The sequence below is a fragment of the Rhamphochromis sp. 'chilingali' genome (genome assembly GCF_963969265.1).
Source record: "Rhamphochromis sp. 'chilingali' genome assembly, chromosome: 12".
Taxonomy (NCBI): domain Eukaryota; kingdom Metazoa; phylum Chordata; class Actinopteri; order Cichliformes; family Cichlidae; genus Rhamphochromis; species Rhamphochromis sp. 'chilingali'.
Genome location: NC_137939.1, coordinates 30,724,897 through 30,751,554, shown reverse-complemented (window position 1 = coordinate 30,751,554; position 26,658 = coordinate 30,724,897). Strand labels below are relative to the sequence as shown.

Sequence of the window (26,658 nt, the reverse complement as noted above, 5' to 3'; positions counted from 1 at the left end):
ATTATTTTTTTATGCAATTAACATCTAAAACATTAATGAAAGTGATGGAAACAACAAGAAACAGCTCAGCGATCTGAAGATGCCCCTTAGACCCTGTTCTTTAGAGGCCCTGCAGGGCCTTTGGAGGGGGGTGTAATAACACCTGCAGCTACGCAGCTCCTGAGGTATTTTTATCCCCCCCGGAATTCCACTTCTGTTCTCCGCCTAGACCTCCCGTCTAAGCTCATGGGAATTCACTCAGTGATGATCCTTGACATAGATTTAAACACCTACCTCATCGTTTTTCATTCACTCTTGCTGACATAGCTCATTGATATATGAAGCCACACACTTCCAGCTTTGAGAATTACTAGCTGCATTAACAAACTGATGTTTTTTTTGTCAGGTTGATGTTAGTCATGAGCAGCTGCTCTTTCAAAAACTAGTGAAACTGAATTTTTAACCTTTACCACATCTCCCAATGGATGAGAGCTGTGTGCTCTTCACACTGGTGTTTTGAACCAGATCCAAACAAACAAGAGCAGATGACTTGGAAAATATGCTGACATTTGGAACAGAAATGACAGCAACATAAATGACTTTGGTGCTGTGGTACTGGTTGATAGCACCGTTCTATCAAAACATACTTTATGCAAATGGCTGAGAGGATTCATAGTAGAGGTATTTGTGATGACTGTCTACCTGAGTTAATGTTCAGTCACAGGTTTTTTTTCATGTGAATAAAGTTAATTAATTAATCTGCTACAGAGTTTAGCCTTAACCTAGGCACAGTTGGGCCACCTTTACTTAAATATCCCTCTAATTTTACAGCAGGTCTTTACATTTAGTAAAGTCTTCTTTTTCACTGTTTTCACACAAGTGCATGTTGATATAGACATTAAACCTTTCATCTCACCCATCATGCACACCAAATGAAGTAGGGATTTCATGCATAATCAGACAGCAGGAGTACTCCCCAAGCAATATTAGAAAAAATGTAACTACGGTAACAGTGAATAATGTTTATGCCTGAAGACAAAGATGAGTTCATCTGTCGCCGAAGTGTCAGATGATCTCGATTGCAAATTGCCCATTACTAATGGTTCATAGTGTTAATATGTTTCAAATTTCTTCTTAATTGCTGGCTGCAGGTACCAAGACCATGATACTCCCATCAATATTTATTTTATAATAATTTTAACAACTAGAGAACCCCTTTCGTGCTTGTTGTGTGGGCTGTGATGAAAGCTAACCTTTTCTTATTGCTCATGGATATTTTGCGCTGTTCGGCAAGTAAGGCCAGATCAGATTTTTCCTACCATGCTCCTTGTCTACTCCCACTTTTGGTCTTTCCGTGGAGCGAAGGTTTGCCAAAACAGCTGCCAGGTAATTTCCAAGTTAGAATGGAGGGGCGGGCTCTTGAAAGGCAAGGTTAACCTCTGAATTTCTCCTCTCTTTGCACCCTTTGATGATTTTTGTCAACATCAGACAGCAGTGTCTTGTTTGCTCTGCAGCACAGAACATCTGGAGGGGAGCACAGCTCTCTTTCATGCTTCAGCCCTATTATGTTTATATTAATGGCATAAACAGCTGTGGAAGAATATTTTGTTCTCACAGCCCATCACTTCAGTAGACCTAATATAGGCCTTGGCAAAGCTAACAGAACTGTACTGTTAGTACTGTTGTGGGGGGAAAAAAAGAATAGGAACGGGACTTTGATGTGCAGATGGTGTCCAACAAAGACAGGTTTTATTGTGATGTTCTGAGCTCAAAGTGTATCTTGGGTCTCTGAACAAGGACTGTTCAAAACTCACAGTATGAGATGCTTAACATGTTGCAACTGTCTTTCATTCCAGAAACTTCACAATGGTTCCCTGCAAAGCCCAGTTAATTATGAGATTGCCAAAGAGCATGACCTTGGGAACTGGTGGAAAGTGGCTTTACTGACATGAAACTATTCCCTAAGGCCCGGACACCTGGAGGTCATTCCCTTCCTGGCAAAAGCCTATTCTGCTCACAAATTCAAGACTCTGTTATTGTCAAGATGCAGATGTTTACTTTCTGCACCTCACTGAGAAGCTGTGGATGTGTTGCAGCTCTAAAGATTAAATTTCAGTTGTAGAAATGGTTGCATGAAGTGCCTTTCCTACACGGTACAATGTAGTGTACCACAGTGTTGTGGAGAAAAGTGTACTGGGCAAGCTGACAGACTGATCTAGCTTTGGCCTGTGATTATGTGGGACATTGTAAGTGTGGCCAAGTCAACAGGTGGTGTCAGATTAGTTGGTCCTGAGGTGAGAATGAGCAAGAGAGGAAGCGAGGAGGGCAACTCTACTGCATTCAGCGTAGGGAAGCCAGTGCTTAATTTCAGAGCCATCAAACAGGTGTAGGCACTTCCTTTCTAAAGCTTAGCTAGAAAGCAAACCTTTAAATCAACTAATTATAATCTATGTTTAAAAAAGACATCTTATAAGTCATGTTAGCACCTTGGTTCTTGGCTTAGTAATGCCAATGCTTTCCTCTAAATTAAAATATCTTAAAAACCTTTCACTGGATTTCTGGGGGATTTTGTACAGGCATTTGTACAGGCATTCACCCACACACAAATTAGAAAACACACAGATACATAAATCAACAATCTTTTTCTAGTGTGAGTAAGAGAGAGAAACAGAGAGTGTTAAAATGCCTGTGTCTTTGTCACAAATCGATGAGGCTGGGAAGCCACAATAATGCCCCTCATCTTGACGACAACCAAACGCCCATCCCAGCAAGAGAAGGAGGGCCAAAGAGTGAGAGTCCCAGAGGACCAGAGGCAACAGTCAGTCGACCCCACTAGAGGCCAGCCACCCTGATATTTGTCTAGAACAGTGTCCCAGGCACCCAAAAACCACCCAAACCCCAGCATTGCCATGCAGGGCCAGCACCTGCCACCACAAGCACCCCAGGCCCCACATCCCAAGACCGTTAGACAACACCTGCTTCAGTCCTCCACTGCCACTAACCGAGGTAGACACACATACACTCCAAAACCACAACCTCAGCTCTCCAGTCCCTAGAAGGCCACCAGACACCTGTAGTCCCAGAGACCACCCTTATCCATCTGCAAGGCAAACAGGGAAAAGAGACTACAGTCATCCACTAAGTAATGGAATTGATAAGTGGGGACCAGTGAGGGACAAATTCATCCAGTTGGTATTTTGAAGAGGCAGACATTCTCTAAAAACTAATGTGATCAAGAAGTACATTTCTATATTGACTGATACATAAGCTGTTTTTTGATTTCCAGTTCATGAGAATAGTTTTCTTGGCGATGGATAAGGAAGTAAGGAGTATATGTGATGCATTTGCTTCCATATGTCACCTAAGATGCACAGCTTGGGTGAGGTTGGGATACTGCAACTAAACCGTGCGGATAGCTCTTCGCATATCCTCTGCCAGAATCTCTGGACAGACCTGCAGGACCATAGAGTACATATAGGTCTCAGCAGAGTTGTCTTTGCAATAGGTGCATATTAGTATGTAAGGCCCATTTGGAACAGCCTTTGTCCTGTATGGTGTGTTCTGTAGAGAATTTTGTATTGTATAAGTTCTAAGTTGGGGCTTTTAGTCATTTTGAAGGTGTTTAAGCCTATTTGTGTCCAGAAGTTTTGATGTAGACCAATGGAAAGATCTCGTTCCCACTTCACAGTTAGGATGGAAAGTAATTCGTCAGTTTTAAACAATATCTTACACATTTTTGATAACCATTTGGGGTACAGATATTTAAAATTTTGTTACTCAAGTTGGCGTTTGTAGATTCAGTTGACTGGGATTGAATAGTTCCTGTATGATGGACTTCAGTTTCAGACATCCAAGGAATTCGCCATTGCTAATTCTGGACCATAGCGATACACAGATCCTGTCACAAACAAGGATGCAGTGGACTCAAGAGCAGACTCAATTGCTCGAACTATGTACAATTTATTGAAAGGAAAAGGAACAAGACTGGGTCTAACAGAAATCATTCGCAGGAACTGAGGGAGGCCCGAGGGCGGAGAAACGGACGTAGAACACAGGGAGAACACGGGCGGGAACTTCTGCAAACACAGGAGAAGGGTTTTACTGAATGGGAAACAATTAAAGGGCAGAGGTGAGTGGTACTAGTGGAGAGTCTTGGGCTTACTTGAAAACACCGGCTATTAGGCGGGGAAGGGGTTGCCGTGGGGGGCGTTCCAGGGATGGTTGAGAGTGTGGGGAGGCTGGTCCAGGTTCCAAGGTGTCCAGGGAGGTTGAAGTACGGGCTGGAGGGCAGGCTGAGGAGAAGATGAGTGTGTGGTCCTCGGGTTCTGGGCAGATGGGAGAACAGGACGGAAACAGAACCAGCACTGCTGGTGAGTACGACGGGTGATGAATCTGGAGAATACAGGAGACGGAGGACACATTAACCCACGATCCAGGCACACAGAGTCTGAGCATAGAGGAGGCCAGGTTTACCACGGGTGGTAGCAGGACGAACTGGCGAGGAGTAGCAGGCAGTGCTGGCTTAAAAACCCTCTAGATGGAGCCCCGGAAATTGGAAGCAGGTGATGAGCTGGCCAACTCCACCCTAGGGGACGGACAACAGGAACCTGGACCATACCCGACCAGACACTCCCACAGCATATGACAGATCCATATTTTGAATACATAAATTAAGTTTTATAAACTTTGCCTTCTAGATCTGTAATAGTGTTGCTAACAGTGAAGTTTATTTTTCTGCTAATTAATTTGGCTACGCCTCTTTGTTTTGAGTTGTAACAGGCTGAGAACGTGTGAGGGAACTGTGGAGAAGTGAGTGTGTGTACAAGATGTTTTGAACATGTGAGTCTCCTGTAGAAAGACAATGTCTGCCTGTAAGCCATTTAATCGGTTAGTAATTTTAAGCCTCTTTTCCCTGGAACCGATTCCACATACATTCCATGAGACAAACCTCGGGGTGGTCATGTTTAAACTAACTAGTGGAGTGTTGAATGTTTGCTAAACACTCATCAATAAAATACTGCAAACTGTCCAAGTCTTCTTCGCCGTCCTCCAGAGTGTTGCAGTCGATTGAAATATGCCTGTAATTCTTATTTTTATTACCTTTAAAGCTGTCAAAGAGTAAATTGGCAGAGAAAGTTAGTGACAGAAATGTTTGCAGTTAGTGGCACATTATGTCCAGTGCTGCTGAGATTTTTGTTTCATCCTGCGATATCACAGCATAGATTTCTTCACTTACCTTCCCTTAGATTAGCTCCTTTACTTCATTAAAGTTACCATATCCACTGCTCACCTTTGAGTTAATAATAGTGGAATGGCTGTTTTGAAAACTATCGGCTACATTGTAAGGTAAATACTGTGCAAGGATATCAATAGTTTTTATATTGCATATGTACTGAGGCTCAATCTGATATTTGTCCTGAGCTTTTGCTGTGTTTTAGAGTCATCTAGATGTTCAGGCAACTCAGATCTCTGATCTCTCCTAGTTCCCCAGTGGGAAGAAAAGCAGACTTCTTAAGTGACACAGCAGTGCTTTCAAAGGGGCTCTTTCTGTTATAAATAAACAGGCCAGGGCTGGCCAAGCTAGAGCTGCTCTTCCCCTCTGAGCTGCTACAGGTCTCAACACCTCGCCTGTCAGCTGTCGTCTGGGGGAACTGGCCCCTTTTTCCCCTCCTCCCTGTAGAACACTCTCAGAAATGTTACCGGAAACACATGCACTATTTTCAGACCATGCACTGCTGCAGTGTTTATGTTGTGACATGCAGCTCTGGTGGGCAAGGACTTGATGGTGTTTTTGTATTTGCCTTTTTAAGTATTCTACTACTGCTTGTGTTCTGCCCATGAGCATATAAACATTCATTGGCACATTTTTCTCACAATAAGCACACCAGGAGCTAAACCTCCAATCCAGTAAAGTCAGCTTTCTCGCTTACCGCACTGGCCTATTAAAACAGATTAGTTTAATTCCTGGCATAACTAATGGGCTGATAACTGTTAGGCAGTGTATGCATGCATTCCTTTATACCTGCACCATACCAATGCGGGGGGGGGGGGGGGGGGGGGGGGGGGGGGGGGGTTTGCTGAGCTTTTGTTCATTAATTTTGGAGTTACTCAGGACTGACCATTGAAAAAAGGAGTGGCTGTCATTCTAGGTGGTCTGTTAATGTAGCATCCTGCTGGGGTGATCATTGAAATTACTGTGTTTCTTTAGGTGTCTGTTAGGTTTTCACGCCTAGGATTATTTGGGGGGAATGTGGTCATGCTATATTATCCCAGCCACATTGGGAATGCAATATAGGTTTTGAAATCACTTACATCTACCTAAGAAAATTTGAGAAAATCAGTGTTTATGCAGTTTTTTGATGATTTGATATAAAGTCTTATGAGTATGTTTCTTCTAAACTCTCAACAATACAACATAAATAAAGAGTAAAAGTAGCAAGGCTCCAAGTCTTGTCGTTTTGCTGTCACTGAGGCTGACAAAAAGACCATTAGAGATAGGATTTCATTTAGCATTAGGCTGGGGTATCTTGTTTCACGGCTGGTTTGCAATCTCTGCTCCATGTCTGGTCATGGTGTCGCCAGGCTGACCTTTTAGCCCGAAATACAGTATGTTATCCAATTTGCGAGTGATATTGTTTTGAACCAATTCAGATTCACACAAAAAGAAAAACATTTTAACCCATGTTGAACATCTAACGATGTAGTGGAATCAGTTAGCATCAGTCACATTTAAAGCACTTGAGCAGACCAAAATAACAGGTATGAAAGGTGTAAAAGTAAGGAATATTTGTAAGCATGTATTCAGTGATGACTCCTCCATTTTAATTCCATGGGAACAACAAAGGAAAAGCTCATCACCTTTTCCAGTTGCCTACAGTGCAGATATCCTTTCTCATCCTGTTTAGCTGCACCATGTACACAAGTCTATACAGGCTGGATGCTTATTCTGACATGCCTCCCTAAACAGTGAGGGTTGGTTTAAAGGGAAAGGCGTGTGTGTGAGGCTGTGTGGCAAATGATAGCCCGAGGCCATAGTTGCTTGCCACATGGAATGTTTGGCCCTCCTATAAAGGGATGGACATTAGATAAAAGCAACAGACTGCTGCAGAAGCAACTGATTAATAATTTTTCTTACATATTATGCTGCTTGTGCTAACATCACTGTTAAAATTTACTCACTCGGACCCTAGTGGATGTAAAAAGCATAACTAGTGTCCAAGCGTTTGTCATCCCCCCCCCCCCCCCCCACTTTGGGAAGCTCTGCCTTAACTGGTCTTGAGCAATAGTTATCTAGGTTTTCTGAAGGTTTTTCCTTTTTTTTTCATTTTCATTTTTAGTCCAGTCTTTGTACCAATCCATTTTCAGATGATTTTTATTTAGCCACTTAATGCTAATCTATGACTCATTCAAGCTACCAGAATATAACTGAAGCAGAAGATGGTCAAGCAGACACTCCGAAAAAGTGTTCAGAAATGTGGACATATGCTATTCTGGGCCCCTTCCTTCTCACTGCTATTCATCTCTTCTGAAGAAATCTGGTGTGTTTGTTCCACCCACAGCATTAGTCACTGAACACTTTAAAAAGCCAATCTGTGAATAATGTCAAAGGGCTCCTTAAACTTCCTTCCTGTCCAGTCACATTAGATTAAACCATGTAGAAATACCAATGTATTGCTGAGTGCAGAAGGGCCACATTGTGCAAGTGCTTTATCCAGTAGGGGCTCAAGCAGAGGTTTACTGTCGGAACTGGTAGTTTGTCAAATCACAGACCACTCCTACGCAGGTTAAATGTAGAAATTTGTATCATACAAACATAAAAATCCTGCACTAGTAACACAGATTTGTAGTCAAAGGTGTGCAAAGGAACAGTGCTCTTGGGCTTATCTCTTTTCCTCTTTTCCTTTCATCACTCTTTCACAACACTCAGCCAAGCATGTTGTAAAACCTCCCTCATATCTATGTTTTGAGATGAGTAGATTTAGCATCTTAATATTTTTTAACTGTAGCATGAGAATCATGTATTTTCTTTTATTCTCTCAGTAGCTTTTTTCATGTTGTTTTCTTTGTATGCACATACAACATATTTTTACCTGCTGTAGTAGACCTGATCTAGCGTAGGCCTGCTTGTTCACAACACCTATTCCTCAGATAACAATGGGTCAACTAAAGGGAGTTCAACGACTCAGCCTGCATTGGTGCCCGGTTGTGCTTGGTTGGCCCTTTTTCAACCTACCCTATCTAAAAGAAGTCAGTATGTGTCAAGCTTTCATCTACTTGAAGCTTTCTACGGTTTACATTCCATTCCTGCTTAGTACATGCTGCTACTTCAAGCCCAAGCAGATATTAGAGAGGGTAAAAGGAAGAGAAGGTGTGGTGGGTAAAGGGAGATGGAGGGTCAAGTAGGCTGAGAATTCATCTTGTGAAGGTTTTCTGCTTGCATAAAAGGTCACAACTTGGCGTTTGGATCAAATTGATTGGAATGAGCAATGCTGCCTTTTTTCCAGCTTTCATTTCTCTGTTTTTGCATATCCCAAGCTCTCATGGGAACAAAGGCTGATAGGTTGTGTGAGCTCAAGAGGTGATTTAAATGCTAAACCTGTGCTGCTGCTATCAACAAACAGTGTCAGCTGCTATCAATAAACATTTTAATGAGAGAGCATCACTTGCGGGAGACTCGTGTCTGTCATGAGCAAATCCAATTTCTTTCTCTTTTTTTTACTGTAAAACACTGGCTGTGCCTTTAAGACATTTCCTACAGATTGTCCTGCAGCTGCATCAGTGGGTTTATTAACAGAGTGGGCGAACTGAATCCCTGAAGAAATCTTCTCACGCTTCCTCTGACAGGCTTTGGATATCACTGAGATGTAACCAGGACGGGAATGCTGACGTGTGGGTGTATGATAGTGTGTGTCTGTTCATGCAAGGCCGTATTTGACCGTGTTTGTTTGCACGTGGTACCAAATGCCAGTGTTTGTGAGTTTTTTACTTATCTGCATTAGAATCAGTTTGCAGTGCTGTTTTGCCTTCCACAGTTTCACGCTTGTTATAATTTGGCATGCAGGCAGCACAATACCACTAAGTGCCAATCAGTTTTCATCAAAGGGCAGACGAGGAGGTTAATATGGGAACGTTAATGTGAAACTCATCAGCACAGAATGATGAAAATGCAAAAAAAAAATGCAAAAAACCAAAAATTGTGATGAAATGCTTGAATGATGAATAAAAGGGCTTGTAGTGCAAATATTAGCATTGGGGAGGCATTACTTGTTGAGAACCAGAGGTGATAGCAGGCCTCCAGCTGCAAGACTCAACGACAGCTGACAGTATTTCAGTCTTGAAAGGTTCTTGGCTCACTTTTTGTGTGGTGCGATCAATCGTTTTTCAAAAGGTTTTGCTTCTCACTCATTGCCGTCATCATCAGTTGTTCATGCTAAACAGCTTAAGGTCTTTATTGTCCCATGTCACCTGCCACTCATTATTCATGGATTCCATCATTTCCCTTTGCTACTACCATTTGGTTTTGTAAGGTCAGTGCTGCATATTTTTAAGTAATTTATAAGTAAATATTATATGTGAAAGGTGTCCATGTGTGTTTTTGTGTGTATCTAGGCCACTTCCTGTGCGTTTATGTCGACGCCTACTTTTTTTTTTTTTTAAAGCCTAACCTGATTACCATGTCTTATTGGAAATTGAAACAAATTAATAGAGCAATGTGTTTACACAGCAAGGTACTAGAGTCAGGAGAGCTTCTGAGGTGTTTGTCCTCTGGGTGGGGTGGGGTTTGAAGAATTACAGTCCGTCAAGAGCTTTATCTCCAGGGAGAGATAACTCTAACACCACAGACATGTCTCAACCTCAAGACTCAGACTAAAGGTCAGATTAGCTTTTGAACTAGAATGGAGTGAGAGGGCGCATTCACATGGAGTTCTCAGCTCTGCCTAAGATGAGGTCGGCTGACATTCTCAAACAAGTGTGGCTCAGCATGTTAGCTTTAGATCAGGTGTGAATATGCAGCCATCTGTAAGTTTGTTCAGGGTTTTTTTTTTTTTTTTCACCCAAAATGGCATCCAGCATGTCCAGATCATACACCATCCCAAGGGAGTGGGAAGCGGGAGATGATCACACCAATGGTTGGCTGGTCGGCATCTCTGAAAAGAATTTGGTTAGTCAGCAGTTTGCTTTTGAAAATGGCCCGGGATTGTTGTTGTAAGGGTGTTCAGTCAGGGGAGAGAGGATTTAGGGGGGTTAGATCTAGTTATTTATTAGCTGGATCCATTCAAATGGGAAAACTACCATGACAGAGTTGGGTGGAAATAGGAACTGGCGTGCCATGCCTACTGGAAATGCCAGAGGTGGCATCCTGCCAGAGTCGTATCTAAACATATAGCCAGTGTCTGGGCAGTCTGCATGCTGAGATGCTGAGAGCAGAGATAATAAACCCACACTGTGCTCCAGTCAGGCCGCCATAGTAAACTTTATCAAGATGATCAGGATATGGGAATGGCTGGAAAAGCTTTGTGTCTTCTCAGTGAGGTGTCTGATGTGTCTGTCACGTGTCCTGCAGGAGGACGTTATTCTGGCTACATGCTTATTTGATTTTCTATGTGTTGTCATGCAATAAAGAGAATATTGCAAAAGAATTTGCACTTCCTGAGGCTGGTAGTCTGTAGTTTAATAATTGAGGAAAAGGTCACGTGGAATTATTCTGATGTGGACTGGGTATTCAAATCTCCCTTGAGGTGAATGTACTAACACTTTATCAAGTTCCATATTTAATAAATCTTTAGATTATGAGCAATACAGCAGGAGAACAGGCACAGTGTGAAGCAATACATTTATCCTAACATACCTCACTAACATGGCAAATTGTGGTAAACAGGATAAAAAGCCACTTTTCCTTTTTGAGCTGACATTTTATGACTTTTTGATGTTTCAATTCAATTCCATTTTATTTATATAGCCAAATCACAACAATAGTTGCCTCAAGGCACCTTACATTGTAAGGTAAAGAGCCTACAATAAAAGCAAGCACTTTGGCAACAGTTGAAAGGAAAAACTCCCATTTAACAGGAACAAACCTCCGGCGTAATCAAGCTCAGGGAGATGTGGCCATCTGCTGCGACCGGGAGATGGCAAAGAAAAAGTACTCATGTGCATCATGGGAAGCCCTCAGCAGCTTAGACCTATCGCAGAATAACTAAGGAAGGATTCAGGGTCACCTGATCCAGCCCTTACCAAACACTTTATCAAAAAGAAAGGTTTTGGTTAGAGGTGCTGGAGGGCACATGATGGTTTATTGATTGACTATTTCCTGATTCCAGGGTACAGAGTCAGTTTTGAAGGACTAGTTGTGGTATGTGGCATATATTTTTAGCCTGGAGAACAGAGTGTAAAGGATACTTTAACAGATTAGTGTCATTCTGATCTGAACTTCAGCTGTTTTTTCTGGCTTTCGGAAATACGTTTTATTTGTGTGTGTGCCTGTGTACTTACGCAGGTATTCCTGTGCTTGTCATTGGATTTGGAGTCAGCTGTGAATTTCGTCGCATTAACATTTACATGAGGAAAAAACATAAACGCCATGTTTTGAATTTAAGCGAGTGGACTGAAAAAAATAGAACTTAGATGTCGTGAACTTTTATTTGCATGCTGTTAAAAGAGATAATAAAAGATTAAAGTAAACAGATCACAATGCCCCATTTCCCATTCCAGCTTTTGTTTTCTCTGCACAATTCCAGAGCTCATGTATAGCACTGGGTGTAACCCTTTTCCCAAGAGACTTTAACCCTTATTAATCACTCTGTGTTTACTGCAGGTGACACAGGCCTCCAAGGTATGGGGAGAGGTTCCTCTGCCAGAAGATTTGGAGGCAGAAAAAACTGTCCAGGGATCTCAGAGTTTACTGGATGATGATGAGGACTTTGCAGCTGATGAAGCGTCAGGAGGTGGGTTTGGTAAAAGCTGAATAACCACAAAACAACAGCTGCTCTTAATTCACACCACTTATGCTTTCAATATAAATTCTTAAGATTGTTAACCCACGCCAAAACAGAAAATCGGTAAATATTTGTTCAGAGATTCGTCTTATAGTGACTTGCGAGATTCCGACTGTTTAAGGGGAATATAGATCTCCAGGAGATTTGGTGCACTACTTTAAATATAATTGAATAAAGCATGTTTTCTTCACCTCAAATTGGCACATTGACCTATACTTCTGTTTCTCTCATTCCAAAGACCAGCCCAGTGGAGAGGAATATGGAAGCACACCATGGCCTGATAGCACAAGTAAGTGAAGAGACAATCTTGTGGATCTAACAATCCACTCTGACAGATTTTGTTTACATGCAGTGGATCACTCAGCCCTCTAAAGCTCCCCCATCTGCAACTCTGACGTGCACCAGTAGCACCGTGTGCACGCGCGTGTGTCATTGCGTGCATTTGTGCATGCACACTTGTGCATAATGTCTGTCGGTGCCTGAGTGATGATACCTCCACATCCTGCTACATCCTCTCCTCCCTCTTCGCCAGCTTGCCAGACTCTGGTCATAACACAGGGCCTTGGCTTTATCTGTGAGACATAAACATCTCCTCTTTCATCCTTTTAACCATTGGGGAAGGTGACAGCACAATAAGATAAATAAACGCCCAATGAACAATAAAAACTGCGGGAAAGCACCTCTACCCCATTATTTTTATTCAGACTTGTATTCTGTTCAAGGAACACACTATATCACCGCACATAGTTTCAGAAAATAATAATGCAGGAACCATAATAAACTTTGCATGATGGTCTGACTCTTTAATCATACCTAAAGTTTACGTGTGCCGCTGTTCTTGGTCCGTGTTTTATAGTTTTTACAATCCATGGGTTGCTTTTCATTGCAGACAGCAAAATAAGTAAGAATTACTGTTACCTGACCTTTTCACTGAACATGTGTGCATGCTACTCAGGGTTAGCCACAAAGGATGCCTTAAGAGTATTACCTAGTAGCATACTATATTTAACTGCTGAGCTGTGATGTTGTAGCTAAATTAATGCTCGACGTCAAAGGATAACTGGAATCGCATCGTAGATATCCATTGCTCAGGTTTTGATTTATAGTTCACCATGAAACTTCACTGATCGATGGCATCCTATATGTGCTTTAATTTTATTTCCCATAATTATAGTGTTAACACTCTATTTTGTGACAGCAATGAGTTAGGTCCAAGCATTGCCCAAAGTTGCCATTTCTCACTTTAGATTAGTAAGTACTCTCGTTTAGTAATGACTGCTGACTGCTTGTCTGCATGTGCAAACATGACACTCCCTGAATCCACTAGGAAATTGCATGCAATCGGAAATCACAGGTACAAGGGAGCTAATAGGTTAAAGTTCTTTTAATTTTAGTTCTCACATGACACTCAATTAGCTGAAGTCTTTAGATCTACATACACTATATGTAAAAGATAGAAATTTGCTGCCATAACTTCAGCCATTTTGATCTGGGTTAGTAGTATGGCTGTGGCCCTAAAGCATACCATAACTTATCATCCTGTTTGACTGTAATGAGGACCAGAATTTATGAAAAGAACATTAAATTGTATTCAGTAATACCATAGATTCAAAAGTAGATTCCATATGAAGAGCCAGTGAACTAAAAGGTCATGTCCAAAAGACTCTGACACATAATAGATTATGTTTTGCAACAATTCGTGGAGCTAATTACATCAGGGCACAATAATTGTTTTGGTAGCAAGCTAGCATAAGAGCATCATGTGGTTCACTCACAGAAATAGCAATTCTGCCTGGCCTCACAGAATCTAGGCCAGTTAAAGGTGCCAGAGGATATTTTGACACGGCTAGCATTAATGTGTGTGGTGTTGACATCATGTGATAGCAGCAGATTAGTCTAGCAACGCTTAACTGACTGTTGAATCACTTTTTGACTCAACCTTCAGTATTTGTTTAGTGTTGACTGATTGAGACATAGTTAAAGGGAATGCATTTTTACCCCATAAACACAGTTTGCCGCTTGTTTCAGCCTAAGTTGTACTCCAGCCTTCTGCAGCACGCTGAGCTGCTCTTATAATGAGAATGGCAGAAAGATTTGTGTGAGAAAAAATATCTAAAAGTCATAAAAGACAAAGCAAATCAGTGTTCTGTTCACAGTACAGGATGAGAAAATATATTTCCATTTGTGTGTGTTAACATTTTGAGCGTGAATGAGTCAAGAACAGTCCCAAGTACTCTGGTTCCATAAACTTCCTTGCTTTTGTTTTCACATAGAAGTCAATTTTCTTTTAATGTAGCTGTTGAAAAGAAAGTTGAGATTATTTGGTGCTTTCTTAATTATATTGCCTTATCTCAAAGGTGCCTGGACACATTTGCATTCTCCCCAGTATGACCATGGTGGTAAGATTAGTGTAGTCAGACTAGCGCCATATATAGATCTGAGTAAATCTGCCTTGGGAAGGAAATTCTGTTTCCTGTGCTGAATCCTGAATACTTTGCTGAGTGTCTCTGTCCTGTTGGCTGTCCAGACAATTCACCCAAGCCTGTGCCTTCCTTCCCCCTCCACTTCTGTAAATGGCGAGACGCTGGTGGTACAGATGCCCCCATTATGCTTTGTATCCTGTTGTGTGACTGTTTGCTGATGGTGGTTAAGGAATTTCCAATTCCCTTTGTCTCAGACATGTAAAATGAATCCCTGCAAAACATCTGGAATTGAAACTGCTCTTAAATAAGAGCTATTGTGAACCGTCTTCTGTGTATTGTTGCTCTTTGTCTCCCTCTTAATCATAGTCTGCAATCTTTTCCAGAGATATGGAAACTGTGTCCCATGTCCTCCTAACCTTTCATCGTGACCTCTAAACTCAGAGTCCCAAAGAGATTTCTTTGGGACTCTGAGGAGGTAAATCCAGCTTATCTGCTCTGTGAGAGCCTTTCCTTGTTTCACTGGCTCCATTACAGACATTCCCAGTGTTCTAAGGATATTGGCCACTTTGTTTAGGACATAAGGAAACAAAGGTTACCAGGCCACTCGCTTGTAATAGTGTAGTAATTGGCGAAAGGCCGCTGGGGTTACGCTCTGCACAGTGTTTATTTTGGGTAAAAAGCTTGAGAATTATTATTTTTAAATATACTTAGACCAGGGTGAAAAAACATGGCAGACCACTTCTTTTTCTATATAAATAAATAAAGGTAATTAACCATTACTAAAAATAAGGTTTATGCCCCAGCTTAACAGTACTAGTAATCAGCAAAATATATTTTCATTATTTTCTAGTGGTTAATTCACTATGTTGTTGTAAATATGTATGTAAGTTGTTGTTATCCAAGAAAAAATAGTAAAGCACATTGTTTGGAGCACCTCGGAGGTTATCACTGTTGCCTGAGTTCCACTCCACCTGTGTGGAGTTTGCATGTTCTCTTATGTCTCTGTGGGCCAGGTACTCTGACTTCCTCCCACGGTCCAAAGACATGCAGTTAGTGGGGTTGAGTTTATTGGTAATTCTACTAAATTTCCCATATGTGTGAATATGAGCACAAATGGTCGGCCTCTCTTTGTTAGCCCTGTAACACACTGGCAACCTGTCCAGGGTGCACCCTGCCTCTCGCCCTATAAAAGCTGGGATAGGCTCCATCCCTCCCCCACGACCCTGATAAGGATAAGTGGAAGAGAATGCAAGGATGGACTATTAGTTTTTGATTAAAATGCAGAATAACAAATAATATTTGTTTTTAGTAGTTGAATATTATGCTTGATTAATTTCTGACTTCTCAGAGAAGTCCAGCTACAACCCCCCTCCACCTCAGCTCCTTTTTTAAAAAACTTTATCAGTGTCTGTTGTCTCTTGTTCCTGTTTTGTACTATGCTGCAGTCTTATTCTCCACACCTCCACAACTTTCCATGTATGCGCATGAAAAGGAAGGGAGGTGCGCTCTTTCCACCTTGTGCTTTCCACAGATGCAAGTGGAAGGCATTTGGTGTAGGTCCCAGTGCAGTCCCATAGTAGACCAACTTCAACCGTAATATGTCCCATTAAGTACATTTCTCATTGCAATGGTTCAGGAACATGTCAGTATTATAGTGTATTGTATTTGTCCAAGTAGCCTCCTTTTAAAGAAGTCTTGAGATGTACTCAGAAATTATATAATATTTTTTTTTATCTTTTGCTGTGCAAAAAAAAGAAGAAAAAAAGGAAAAGACAACAACATATTAAAAATAGAAGAGATAAGCAATACATGTCAAAGTCACTCTGTCAACAATCCTACTAGCTGTCATTCTTTTTCTTTGTGTTTTGTTAGTGCAAGTGGTGAAAAGATATGTCAGTGTAAACATGATAAACAGCATCTCAGCCCTGAGAAACTCAGATGGCTTCTAGCTATTGTCGTGCTGAGATTGCTATACATCAATATCTAATGCTGCTGTCTAAACTAGCTCTCTCATCCATTGTTTAAATAAGCTAGACAAGGACTCACCTGTCATTGGCGTTCGATCTACATGCTGTGATTTGTGTGTGTGTGCATGTGTGTGTGTGTATACTGTTGACACTGATGTGAGTAGAGGGAGACTCACAGACAGGGTACTGCATTCCTGTGTAGCCTCACCTGGCTTTGCTTCTAATCATTTACTAGTGAGCGCTTACTGAAAAAAACACGACATAGGTTTGGATTCCTCCGTTATCTGTCAAATTGAGCAGATGTTGCACCATTAGTGGACAATACATCAGGGTAATGTAGCTTGTCTTGTCAGTTTGGCCTGAGCAGTGCCAGGCCACCCACTCAGTTTCATGCTTTTTCATGGTCAGCTGGTATGTGTGTCTCAGTGGCACTGCCTGTGTGTGTGTTTGCAAGAGTGTGTCAGATACACGGAGCCTCTTGGGCACTTACACAGAGGGACAAACGCTGGCAGCTGCAGTTATTTTGCTGAGATCTTTGTTGTTGTACTGCTGGAGCCCTACAAGGAGGTCACGCACTTGAAACAGAATGTTGTGGACAGGACAGTTGTAGGAGCAAACGAACGTTGGTGCTGCAGTTTTAAACGACACGTTTGGACTAACCTTTGTCTTACCTACTCGTCTCAATCAGTGACAAAAGCTTCTATCCATTCATAAGCAGCAGATTGTCACTCTGACTGTGTGCAATTCATTTTGGGTGGGCATAGTTCTGAAAGACTCCTGCTGAATGATCTTAGTCACTAACTTGAGCTCTATTACTGCACCTAGCCCTGTGATCCTACACTCTGTTGTACCAATAACAAATGAGTTGCCTTGGAGAGCTGGCTTGTGCCACTCCTCTTTAGGAAAGAGATTTTTAGGGTTTCGTTCAAAGAGAGCTTATCTGCCTGCTGGAGTGATTTTCTTTTTCCTCTCTCCAGGAAGGACTTGTACTTTATATCTCTGTGCATTTTGATGAGCTTAAAAATAAGCTACGATACGTCATAAGTGAGTAACTTACACTTGTGCTAGCAAAATGTTTAATTGTGCTGCAGACCAAATACTGAATTAAAGTGGTTATTGGCTGGGTATTCAATTGTCCTGTGGTTTTCCCAGATATGAGTTCATTTGGATAAAGCTCCACAGTTGATTAGTGGCTTCCTGGTTGCACCCTAGAGAGTATCTATATTAAATAATACCACTCCCGGGACTAATTAAGTTCTTAACTAGTTCTTCTTCTGTTGCTGACAATTCATATACATCCACTGGCCCCCCAAAACAGAGGGAAATCACATAAACTGGTGTAACAAAAGTCAGTGGAGGCCAAAATAATGTATTCTGGCTGGATTCAATCAAAGTTAAAATTTTAAACCACAAGAGAATGCAGCTTGACATGAGACACACTCTACTGAGTGTATTACCCCATGTGCCTGCCTGGGGCATCAGTGAGCTGCTGGACAGTCTGTGGCACTATTTACACAATGCCCCAGAGGTTCTCATTTGGATTCAAAAATATTTGCTTGATCCAGGCATTGCCTGCACACTCTGGTCACATGACGCTGTGCCAGGAGGAACATGGGGCCCAGAAATTCTGACAATGATTCTGAGGATTTCATTCTTGTACCTAGCAGAAGTTTGACCCTCCAAGGATATTCCTTGCCAGACCATTACTGACCCACTGCCAAACCAGTCATGCAAGATGATGTTGCTGATATCCCCAGACTCTTTTTTTACCTGTCACATGTGCTCAGTGTGAACCTGTTCTCATCTTTGAAATGAACAGAGTCACAGTGGAAGACCTACCATTCTTCTGTTAGGGTTAGGGTCCCGATCGTCAGTCAAGCTTTGTGGTGCTGGTTCTGATTCTCTCCATGAGCAGTTTGGTCAGAAACATGCAGATCAGTAGCTTGCTTAAGGTCATTTTCTAGGGTCCTGACGGTGCTCCTGCTGCCCCTGACCCAAAGAAGCCGATACTGTCCATCTGCTGCATTGATGCCATTCTATGCCCCTGTCCATTGCACTTTGTGTATCCATCTTCAAGCATCTCCTCCACACTCTTAAGACTGTGTCTCAGTGGTGTTAAGGACACTAACAAAAGGATAAAGTATACAAAAATCAGTCTAGACGGATAAGGAGAGAGCAATGGTCTGTGGCCACCACGTACAAAACCATTCCCTTTTTAGGGATTGCCTTGCCCATGACCCTGAATTGGATAAGCGGAAGAAAATGGATGTAGTTGTCTTGTTGTTTCCTCTCCATTGCACCTGTTGTCACATTCATTTGCCTCAGAGCGAGTGAAATGGATTCACAATTGTTTATGCTTCGTAACTGGACACATTGATGTCCCTGAAGTGTAACCGACTTCAAGTTATACTATGAAGATTGAGTGTTGTCTTAATTACTGTATTTTGAGCAATATACTTACTTTATGTTTCTCCTGTTGGGTAAAAGATCCATTTAGTTTGTTGTATTTTCAAATATCTCTCTATCCAGCCTCTTACACAGTGAGCACTGTCTCAGTAAGTGACCTCAGCCCGATCAACCCACAACAGAGCAGAGAGTATTAACAAATCTGTTACCTCCTCCTCTCTGGCTTCCACTCTTTTTCTGTTTCTGACAGTGATCACAGCAGATCAGCAGACTTTGAAGTAGCAAATGCTTCATTAGCCTTAATTAGTTTGGGTCACTATTCTTGTGGGAAACCTCATGTCATTTGGGTAGGGCATGTTTTCTCTCAATTGTTTCCTGGCTGGGCATTTTAGACTTGAAGAAATGCTCTTAACTCTTAACACAGTTTTTTTCTTTTTGTAAACTCTGCCTTCTTCTAAAATATATGCCACAACTGCAGTAACGTGTGTCAGAACCCTCATGGTTTTTGCATGTGCAGCTGTACAACAGCTGGATCCAGTATACTCACTCAATTATGAAGGAGATCTTGTTTACTACTGTTTGTTGAAGTTTATGGAGTGGACTCATATTGATCTGGAGAGGAGCATAAAAAATCTCTCTTGTTAGTATAAAGTGCTTGTGTGGAGCATTTTAATACATTTTAAGGGTGCTTTTGTTTACAAGATAGTGAATAGATCCTGTAAATGGTTTGTAAATCAACCTTTGTACTTGGATCTCTTTCTTGAAACAACCAAAAGGCCTCCTCACTTGACATTTCATAGCACGCCCCAAGCAGAATGAATGAGTCACCACGAAAAAGAACGTGGTCATTGTTGCCCATGCCAGTGGAGAGAACTTAGGGTAAAACCAGTTAAAACTCTTTTAATGGTGCTCAGTTCTTCCATTTAAAAAGGAAAACAGGAAACAGCTCCTCCCTGCATTACTGCAGTGCCAGGGTGGATGTATGTGTCAGACAGCTGAGATGTGAAGAGCAGGATGTGGAAGTGTGCGCTTTGTTTGTAAAGTATTCTCTTTGTGTTGAAAGACTGAGGAAGAGGTTTGTCTAAAGTTATGGCCCCTCACCTTTTCTCCTCATCACTGTCATGTAAAGAGATTTCCTTATGTGTTTCCTGGCAGACACTGGTTAATAAAACCACACGCCTCCTGCAGCCTCTGTCCCATGAAGCAGTATCCACAACATTTAGATGGTAATGATTAGTGGGACTGTTGATCACAGCAAATCGATGGTGACATTTCCAGCTTCTCATGAAACTATGTTGGGATTTTTTTGATTTTTTGTTCTGCTACCACTGTAATATGTCTGTTTCACATAATCGTAGTGGCTCTTCTTGATTTCCTGTTTCTGTTACTACAACTTTTTCTCTTTTCAATTCTCCTGCTTATTATCTCTCTCTGTTTTCTCTCTCCCTGCATTTGTTTCCCTGTCTAACTTTCCTGAAACCTTAACCTCTCTGCACCTGCCTGGCTAACTTCATTTGTTTCCCTTGTTCTTGTGTTGCTTTCCTTGGTTGACCTTTGACCTCTGGCTCATGTTTGTGCCGTGTTGACCTCCCCGTCACGTCTTTTCCCACTATTGCTTGCTCTCTGCTGCTTGCACTTCATTTCTTGCTATAGCACATTGGTTGGATTCTTCATATCTGAGGAACATACAGAACCCAAGTGAGCACGACCAAAGTAAGTCCTGACGCACCTCTTTCTTAACACTTTGTTTTTCTCTTGTTTCTTGTCTTTGGCACACTCTGCTTTCACCTGTTCCATTCAGTTATGCACGGTCTTTTCCAAACACACTCTCAGATAACATTCCAAGGAAGACTCAGCTGGGGCATGTAGTGTCTGAGTCCAGCTGGTTTGTTTTTCCAAATGTCTTACAGGCGTTTCCCAATGATTTCCGATGCTATGGAAAATTATGTGCTTTTTCCATCATGTAACAGAGTGACAACATTTCCATTTCTTGCTAAAAATGTCTTTGAAATGACGTTACCATGACACTTGCAAAATGTACTCCATGCTTTCATTTTAAAATTGCTCTTTGAAATATCAGCCTCATGTTGGTGGTTCAACTCCAATGCAACAAACCAGGTCTTATACTAAGTAGCTATAACACAAGTATGAAAATGAGCCTTTTTTTATATATAGTGGTGGTTTTGATCTCTACATTGCAAGCTGTGGATGAGCAGGATGGGGAGAGCTTAATAATGAAGCCAGAATTAAGTCCCTAGATTTCCCCACAGGGCAATAAATGGACTTGGAAACAGAGGTTTTGGCTTGTTACCAGCGAAGGGGTTAAGTAGGAGCGGTCGTGTCTACGGGAGTTAAGATGAGAAAGAGACAGCTGGCAAATGGAAATATAGGCAGAAAAACTAGGGAGGAGATTGAGATGAGAGAGAGCAAAATCCCATGTAGGGGAGTTACTAAAGATCTTTGTTGGCGTTATTAGAGCATTGTGGTTTGGGCCTTGTTCTTATAGAATCTGGCTCTCCCCCACATGTTTTGGAAATGGCTTGACTGGTGCTGGGCGCAGCCTCGGGGGTTGAAGGTCAAACCCAGCGTGGCTGGGGTTTAAAGGCCAGGCTGGGCTCATTGCTCAATCAACTCTTTGTCTTCTGCGTAGCCCTCTGAGTGTTAGAGGGGCCCATTGCACAAAGCTGCCACAGTTCTACTGAACAGCTTTAATCGCCAAATAAGTTTATGAATTAAAAGTATGGAATGTTACTTTTCCACACTTTTTTTCTCTCTCCCACTCGTCACATCTGTTCTCACAGTTTCATCACCTTTGATGGTGGTGGCGCTTGGCAAAGGGGATTTCCCCCTTGCTGAAAGCAGCAAGTTGCCCACAGGAGCTCTTGGAGTGAAAGAGGCCCTCGTTAGCAGTATGGCACAACTCGGTGCTCTAATCAAAGGATCTCAGGCAGTCCCATTATTCTGTTTTTTGCGGCAAGCTCGGAGAGAAATGGGGCTTCAAGCCACTGTTGACCTGGCAGCAAGTACCCACTCAAGTGATTAGATTATATATGGGTCAAAAGAGGCGCTTTGATGAGCAACTTTGATGTTGCTTGTTTTCTGAGACCATATTCAGGCCTAACAATTGGTCCTATAAATCTAATAGTAGCAGTCTGAAAAGCGAGCACACCAGGTTGTGCTAAAGCCTGCAGTGCTGTTCTTACTTGTTCCCCTTACTGTTTTCTTAGGCAATGCTCAGTTTACTTTGACATAAAAGGTGCTTTTCTCGCCAGGAGTTGGACGTCTTGTTGTAACACCGATGTGTAGAAGGAAAATGGGACTTAGCGGCATAAAGTGAGGAAAGCTCTTAAACACAGTGACCGCACAGCCTTTATGTGAGACACGAAATCTATAACTTTTAATTAGGTAGCTGCTGTTAAGCATGATGTACATCTGCTGCCAGTGTGAATGTCTAGTGATGTGCAATTATCCAAAGAACAAGGAAAGGGTGAAGAAAATTATATACACCAAGACTGGGTATAGCGGCTGCACACAGTAGGTGTGTATGTGAGCAGATTTATTGTTTTATGCATATTTGGGCATGTATGTTTCTAACTAGAGGCTGAGCAGATGCCTACTTAGAACATGACTCTTTGCTTTTGGCACGGCAAATAGCATCTCACTGCAAGAAACAGTACAAATATTGACTTCCTCCCTAAATCCACACTACCAGCCTAAAATCAGAGGTTGGCAAGCCCATCCTAACAAAGTGTTGGCAGGAGTGTGAGAATGGGGCACCCCGCAGGCGCAGGCTATTTTAAGTTTCATGGCTAAGCCTGTGACATTGTAATCATAATATTATAGCGAATATTTCCCTCAAAACGAGTCGCACATTATAGTTGTTTTGTACAAGAGGGTATATCAACAATTTGAGAATGTTTCAAAAGCCTTTAATGCAGCTAATTTCCCCATTAAATTACAGTGAAGTACTGGCAGAAGCTATTATTTTACAGTGTGGCTCCTATAATCTACCACAAGTGAAGAACAATTGCTTTGCTGGATGCTTCTACAGAATTTTGTTGTTATCTATCCGGATGCCATTATTGTTTTTGTTTCTCCTGTAATCATCACAAGCTATTGTTGTAAAATATATGAATATACTGTGAATCATTTTCTGAAAACATTGCACATGGTTTGCAGGATCTCAGTCTGCATGCTCTCACCTTTTAACATGAAGCTTTCTTAAGCTATGTGAAAACCCCTAAAGTCCTTGCACGGTATCACCACCGGAATGTCTGTTATGTTCTCAACCCTGTAAAACCTCATTTAAATAAATGTCTACTTGCTTGCGTTGCATAAAACTCGATTTAACTGCAGCTTCTGTTTGCCACACATTTGAATGCAAAGTGTTCTGTTTTTAGCTGCTGAACTACATGAACAAGGAATCTAAGTAGGCCATTGATGTAATCCTCTGACCCCTTACACTGCTCTCCAGCCTTCCTGCCTCATGCATGTATGACTTGAGGAGGGAATGTTGAGGCCTTCTTCTAGAGTCATTCACAGAGGATCCTCTTCTTCTTCCTCCACAGCTGCTGGCACAGTATTGATGGTGACTTTACTCCTACTGACCTTCCAAGTCTGTGATATCATCAGCATTCAGTCAGGAGATCTGAAGCAAACTTTTGGCCCTGTTATATTGAATGTCACGAGTATTATGTGTATTTGTAACTCATTTCTATCATGTGTCTCTATTTAAATATGCTTAAAAATGTTAGATTATTTATGTTCCATGTCTGTGACCCACAGAATAGTTGATAGTACAATTTAATGGTTATTTTTCAGTATGTGGAGGAGTGTGACTGTGTCAGTGTGTGTCGGTTGTTGGCCACAGACACAGTCACAGTTGAGATATAGAAATAGATGCTGTAATTTGTATGTGGCTTTCACTTAAGCCGCAGTCGTGCTTTTCAGTTTTTACCTCCTGAAACATTTAACCAGAGGTTTTCCTGAGGAAAGGAAGTTCCAAACAGTATCCCACATCACAGTGACCGTGACTACAGTGACTTGAATGCAGCTTATAACATGCACACCTGACAATAGTTGGATATTAATGTGCAGTTTAACTAACAGATAATTCTCCCCACTTTGTGTTTCTAGTTTATTACAGAGCTTCTGTCAACTTCACCTCCCTGGTCTACGGTCCCGAATACGAAGAAATCTTCTCTCGTGAATTTATCGAGCTTTCTGAAGCAGTGGTGGACACGGTATGTCCTGTTCTCATAAACTGTGCTAAATAGCGCTCTTGTACAGTATCATAAGACTGTTACTGCCTTATATGGTGAAAGACATTTTATTTATGACTTTGCTAATTTAAGAATGTGTGACTGTGTGTCTAAAAATTTATTTTTCCTCCACAGCTCGAGTCAGAGTACAACAAGATTCCAGGTGTCCAGACAGTCAGTGTGATCCTTGTTAAGTAAGAACATACACAATATTATTTAAATATTTATTTGTGACACTTAAAGTAGCTTTATTTTGTTGTTTGGATATTTTTTTACCTTGCCAGGTGATATTTCTTCTTGTTTTTCCGTATTACCCAAGGCCAGTAGGCCAGCAGCATTGTAGACATTCAGTCAGTAATACAGGAGCAATAAGTAAGTCCTTTCTAGGACAGCCAAAGAGGACGCTTTTAACAAGCTTTATTGTTTAACATATGCGGTGCATGCCACACAGTCTGTAGGCTCAGCTGGCCTTCTTTTGGTCTTTGCAGAAAGGAGATAAGAGAGGATGGCGTTGATGTATTTGTGGAAATAGATGTGGGATCTGAATACAACGCCAATGAGGAACAGATCCGCAGCGTGCTGTACAACGTGGTGAAGGAGGGAGCAATTGCTTCCTACAGCACTTCGGTCCAGGGCTTTCAGTTCAGACGGCTTGGAGTAGGTAAGACCTCAAGAAGTACTGAAACAGGTGCCACTGTTACCCAAGAGTTTGCTGTATACTTACAGCAGATGAAGATTTACCAGCGGGGTAGGCAGTTACCTTAACATTTCCCTCTGGTTTATAGCTGAACCTTTGCCTTCAGCGGAGCATGTAGCAGACCCAGGTTTGTATTTTGCCATGCCTGTTGCATGGTGAGTTAGAAACTGTAGTGCATTTAGAAAGAACAGTTGAGCATTTGTGTCTTTAATTTGATGTGTACAAGTCCCGTTGTCTGAGGAATGTTTTGCATGGAAGCACAGAAGTGTGAAGCAGACTTTGAGTCTACTTCTGAGTTTAGTCTTTGAAGTCCAGTAGTGCCCAATGAGTATAAAGTATATTTGCATGGCATGAGTGTGATTAGGAATGCAGCTTTTTAAATTTTTTTGCCATCAATTCCACAAAACTCTCTATACAGACATGGCAACTAATAGAGTTAAATGGTGACTTTATCTTTTATTTGTTTATTCAGGTGACAGCATTGTCATTCATCTGTCTGTCTCGTTTTGCTGTCTTTGTGTGTCTGTGTGTCGAATCTATTCTTACAAAGTATTTGTAGCCTGTGTTCACTGTAGTGTAGTGTTTGTTCAATCCAGTCTTTATTTGTGCGTTATTAAGCCTTTCTTGTCCAGTCTTGTATTTATTTCTTATTGTGTATCAAATATGTCTGTTCTATTTTTTTGTATCCATCTAGCCATGTCTAATCTACTCTTTGTCATTTAGTTTGTGTCAATCTCTTTTTTTTGTGTTCTTCAGTCTAGTCTGTCCAGTGTTGTCTTGCCCGCCTAATGTAATCTGTCTAATGTGTTATTGTATAGCTACCATGTTGGTTTGAACCTATGGTATATTTTATGGTTACCAGAACACAAACACTAATGAAAATCTTGTAATGTTCTTGAAAAGCTCCCTAATTATCACAAGCTTTCAGATTTTGGTAATATTTTCAACACTTCTGAGTTGTTCTTTCTGCAGTAGAGTTCCAGGAGAAGTTTTTAAAAAAAAAATTAAATGAAATATTTAAAAAAAAATTGTTAATTGTGTTTTAATATGACGTTAGGTAGTTTTTTGGCTGTACCATAGTCAATGCTTGCATGTCTGTGATCCTTCAACATCCCCCTCCCCCTGCTTCCCCTCTGCATCTCTAACAGTAACCCCCAGTGTGAGACCCTGCATGCCAGATGAGCACAGGTGTGGTGATGGGACATGTATCCTAATGGAATACCTGTGTGACAACCGACAAGACTGCAGAGACATGAGTGATGAGCTCAATTGTGGTGAGTGGCCTCATTGTGACTGGTTGGCAGTTTAACATGATCAGTTATATGCTGGAGTAATGGCTGTTTGATGTGTGGGACAGTAATTAGCACCTGTGTACATCTTTGCATAGGCCTAATGAAAGAGTTGTGTCATACTCAATAGGGCCGATTATTCCGATCATCACAACCCCTGCCACCACAGTCGATACAACCCAGAAGGTAGTGCGTCCCCCCGGCCAACCTGGACCCTGCAGAGTGGATCAGGCTACATGTCAGACTGGAGAGTGTATACCTCGTGACTATATCTGTGACGGTCAGCGGGACTGCCCAGATGGAAGCGACGAGTTTAGATGTGGTGAGTAACGCAGCCCTGTACATGCGAACAGTCCCAGAGAGCAACATGATCCCTAATCAGCCTCTTGCCTTTTTTGCAGGTACTCCATCTCCCTGTGAACCCAACGAGTTCAAGTGTAAAAATGGTCGCTGTGCACTCAAACTTTGGCGCTGCGACGGAGACAATGACTGTGAGGATAACTCAGATGAAACCGACTGCCGTAAGTCTCCGTTTCTTTTGTGAGACAGTAAAAATCTGTCTTAAAGGAATAAGTAAAGCTCCCTTACCTCTCTGATGTCCGTCTCTTAAATTTAAACAACAATATTAAATCTAATTTTG

The 26,658-nt window shown here is 41.7% G+C and overlaps 1 protein-coding gene across 15 annotated transcripts in view; it reads left to right on the top strand.

Moving 5' to 3' along the window:
• The window catches only part of hspg2 (heparan sulfate proteoglycan 2), a 94,464-nt gene that overhangs the window by 17,782 nt on the left and 50,024 nt on the right, over positions 1-26,658 (top strand). For 12 of the 15 annotated variants that reach the window (XM_080899656.1, XM_080899654.1, XM_080899659.1 and 9 more), the window contains exons 2-10: positions 11,795-11,924; positions 12,214-12,264; positions 23,908-24,014; positions 24,168-24,226; positions 24,521-24,693; positions 24,818-24,856; positions 25,878-26,003; positions 26,149-26,340; positions 26,420-26,539. In XM_080899656.1, coding sequence (XP_080755782.1) covers positions 11,795-11,924; positions 12,214-12,264; positions 23,908-24,014; positions 24,168-24,226; positions 24,521-24,693; positions 24,818-24,856; positions 25,878-26,003; positions 26,149-26,340; positions 26,420-26,539 — 997 coding nt within the window. The remainder of the gene's footprint in view (positions 1-11,794; positions 11,925-12,213; positions 12,265-23,907; positions 24,015-24,167; positions 24,227-24,520; positions 24,694-24,817; positions 24,857-25,877; positions 26,004-26,148; positions 26,341-26,419; positions 26,540-26,658) is intronic. The other 3 variants (XM_080899655.1, XM_080899652.1, XM_080899653.1) reach the window with 1 other exon arrangement.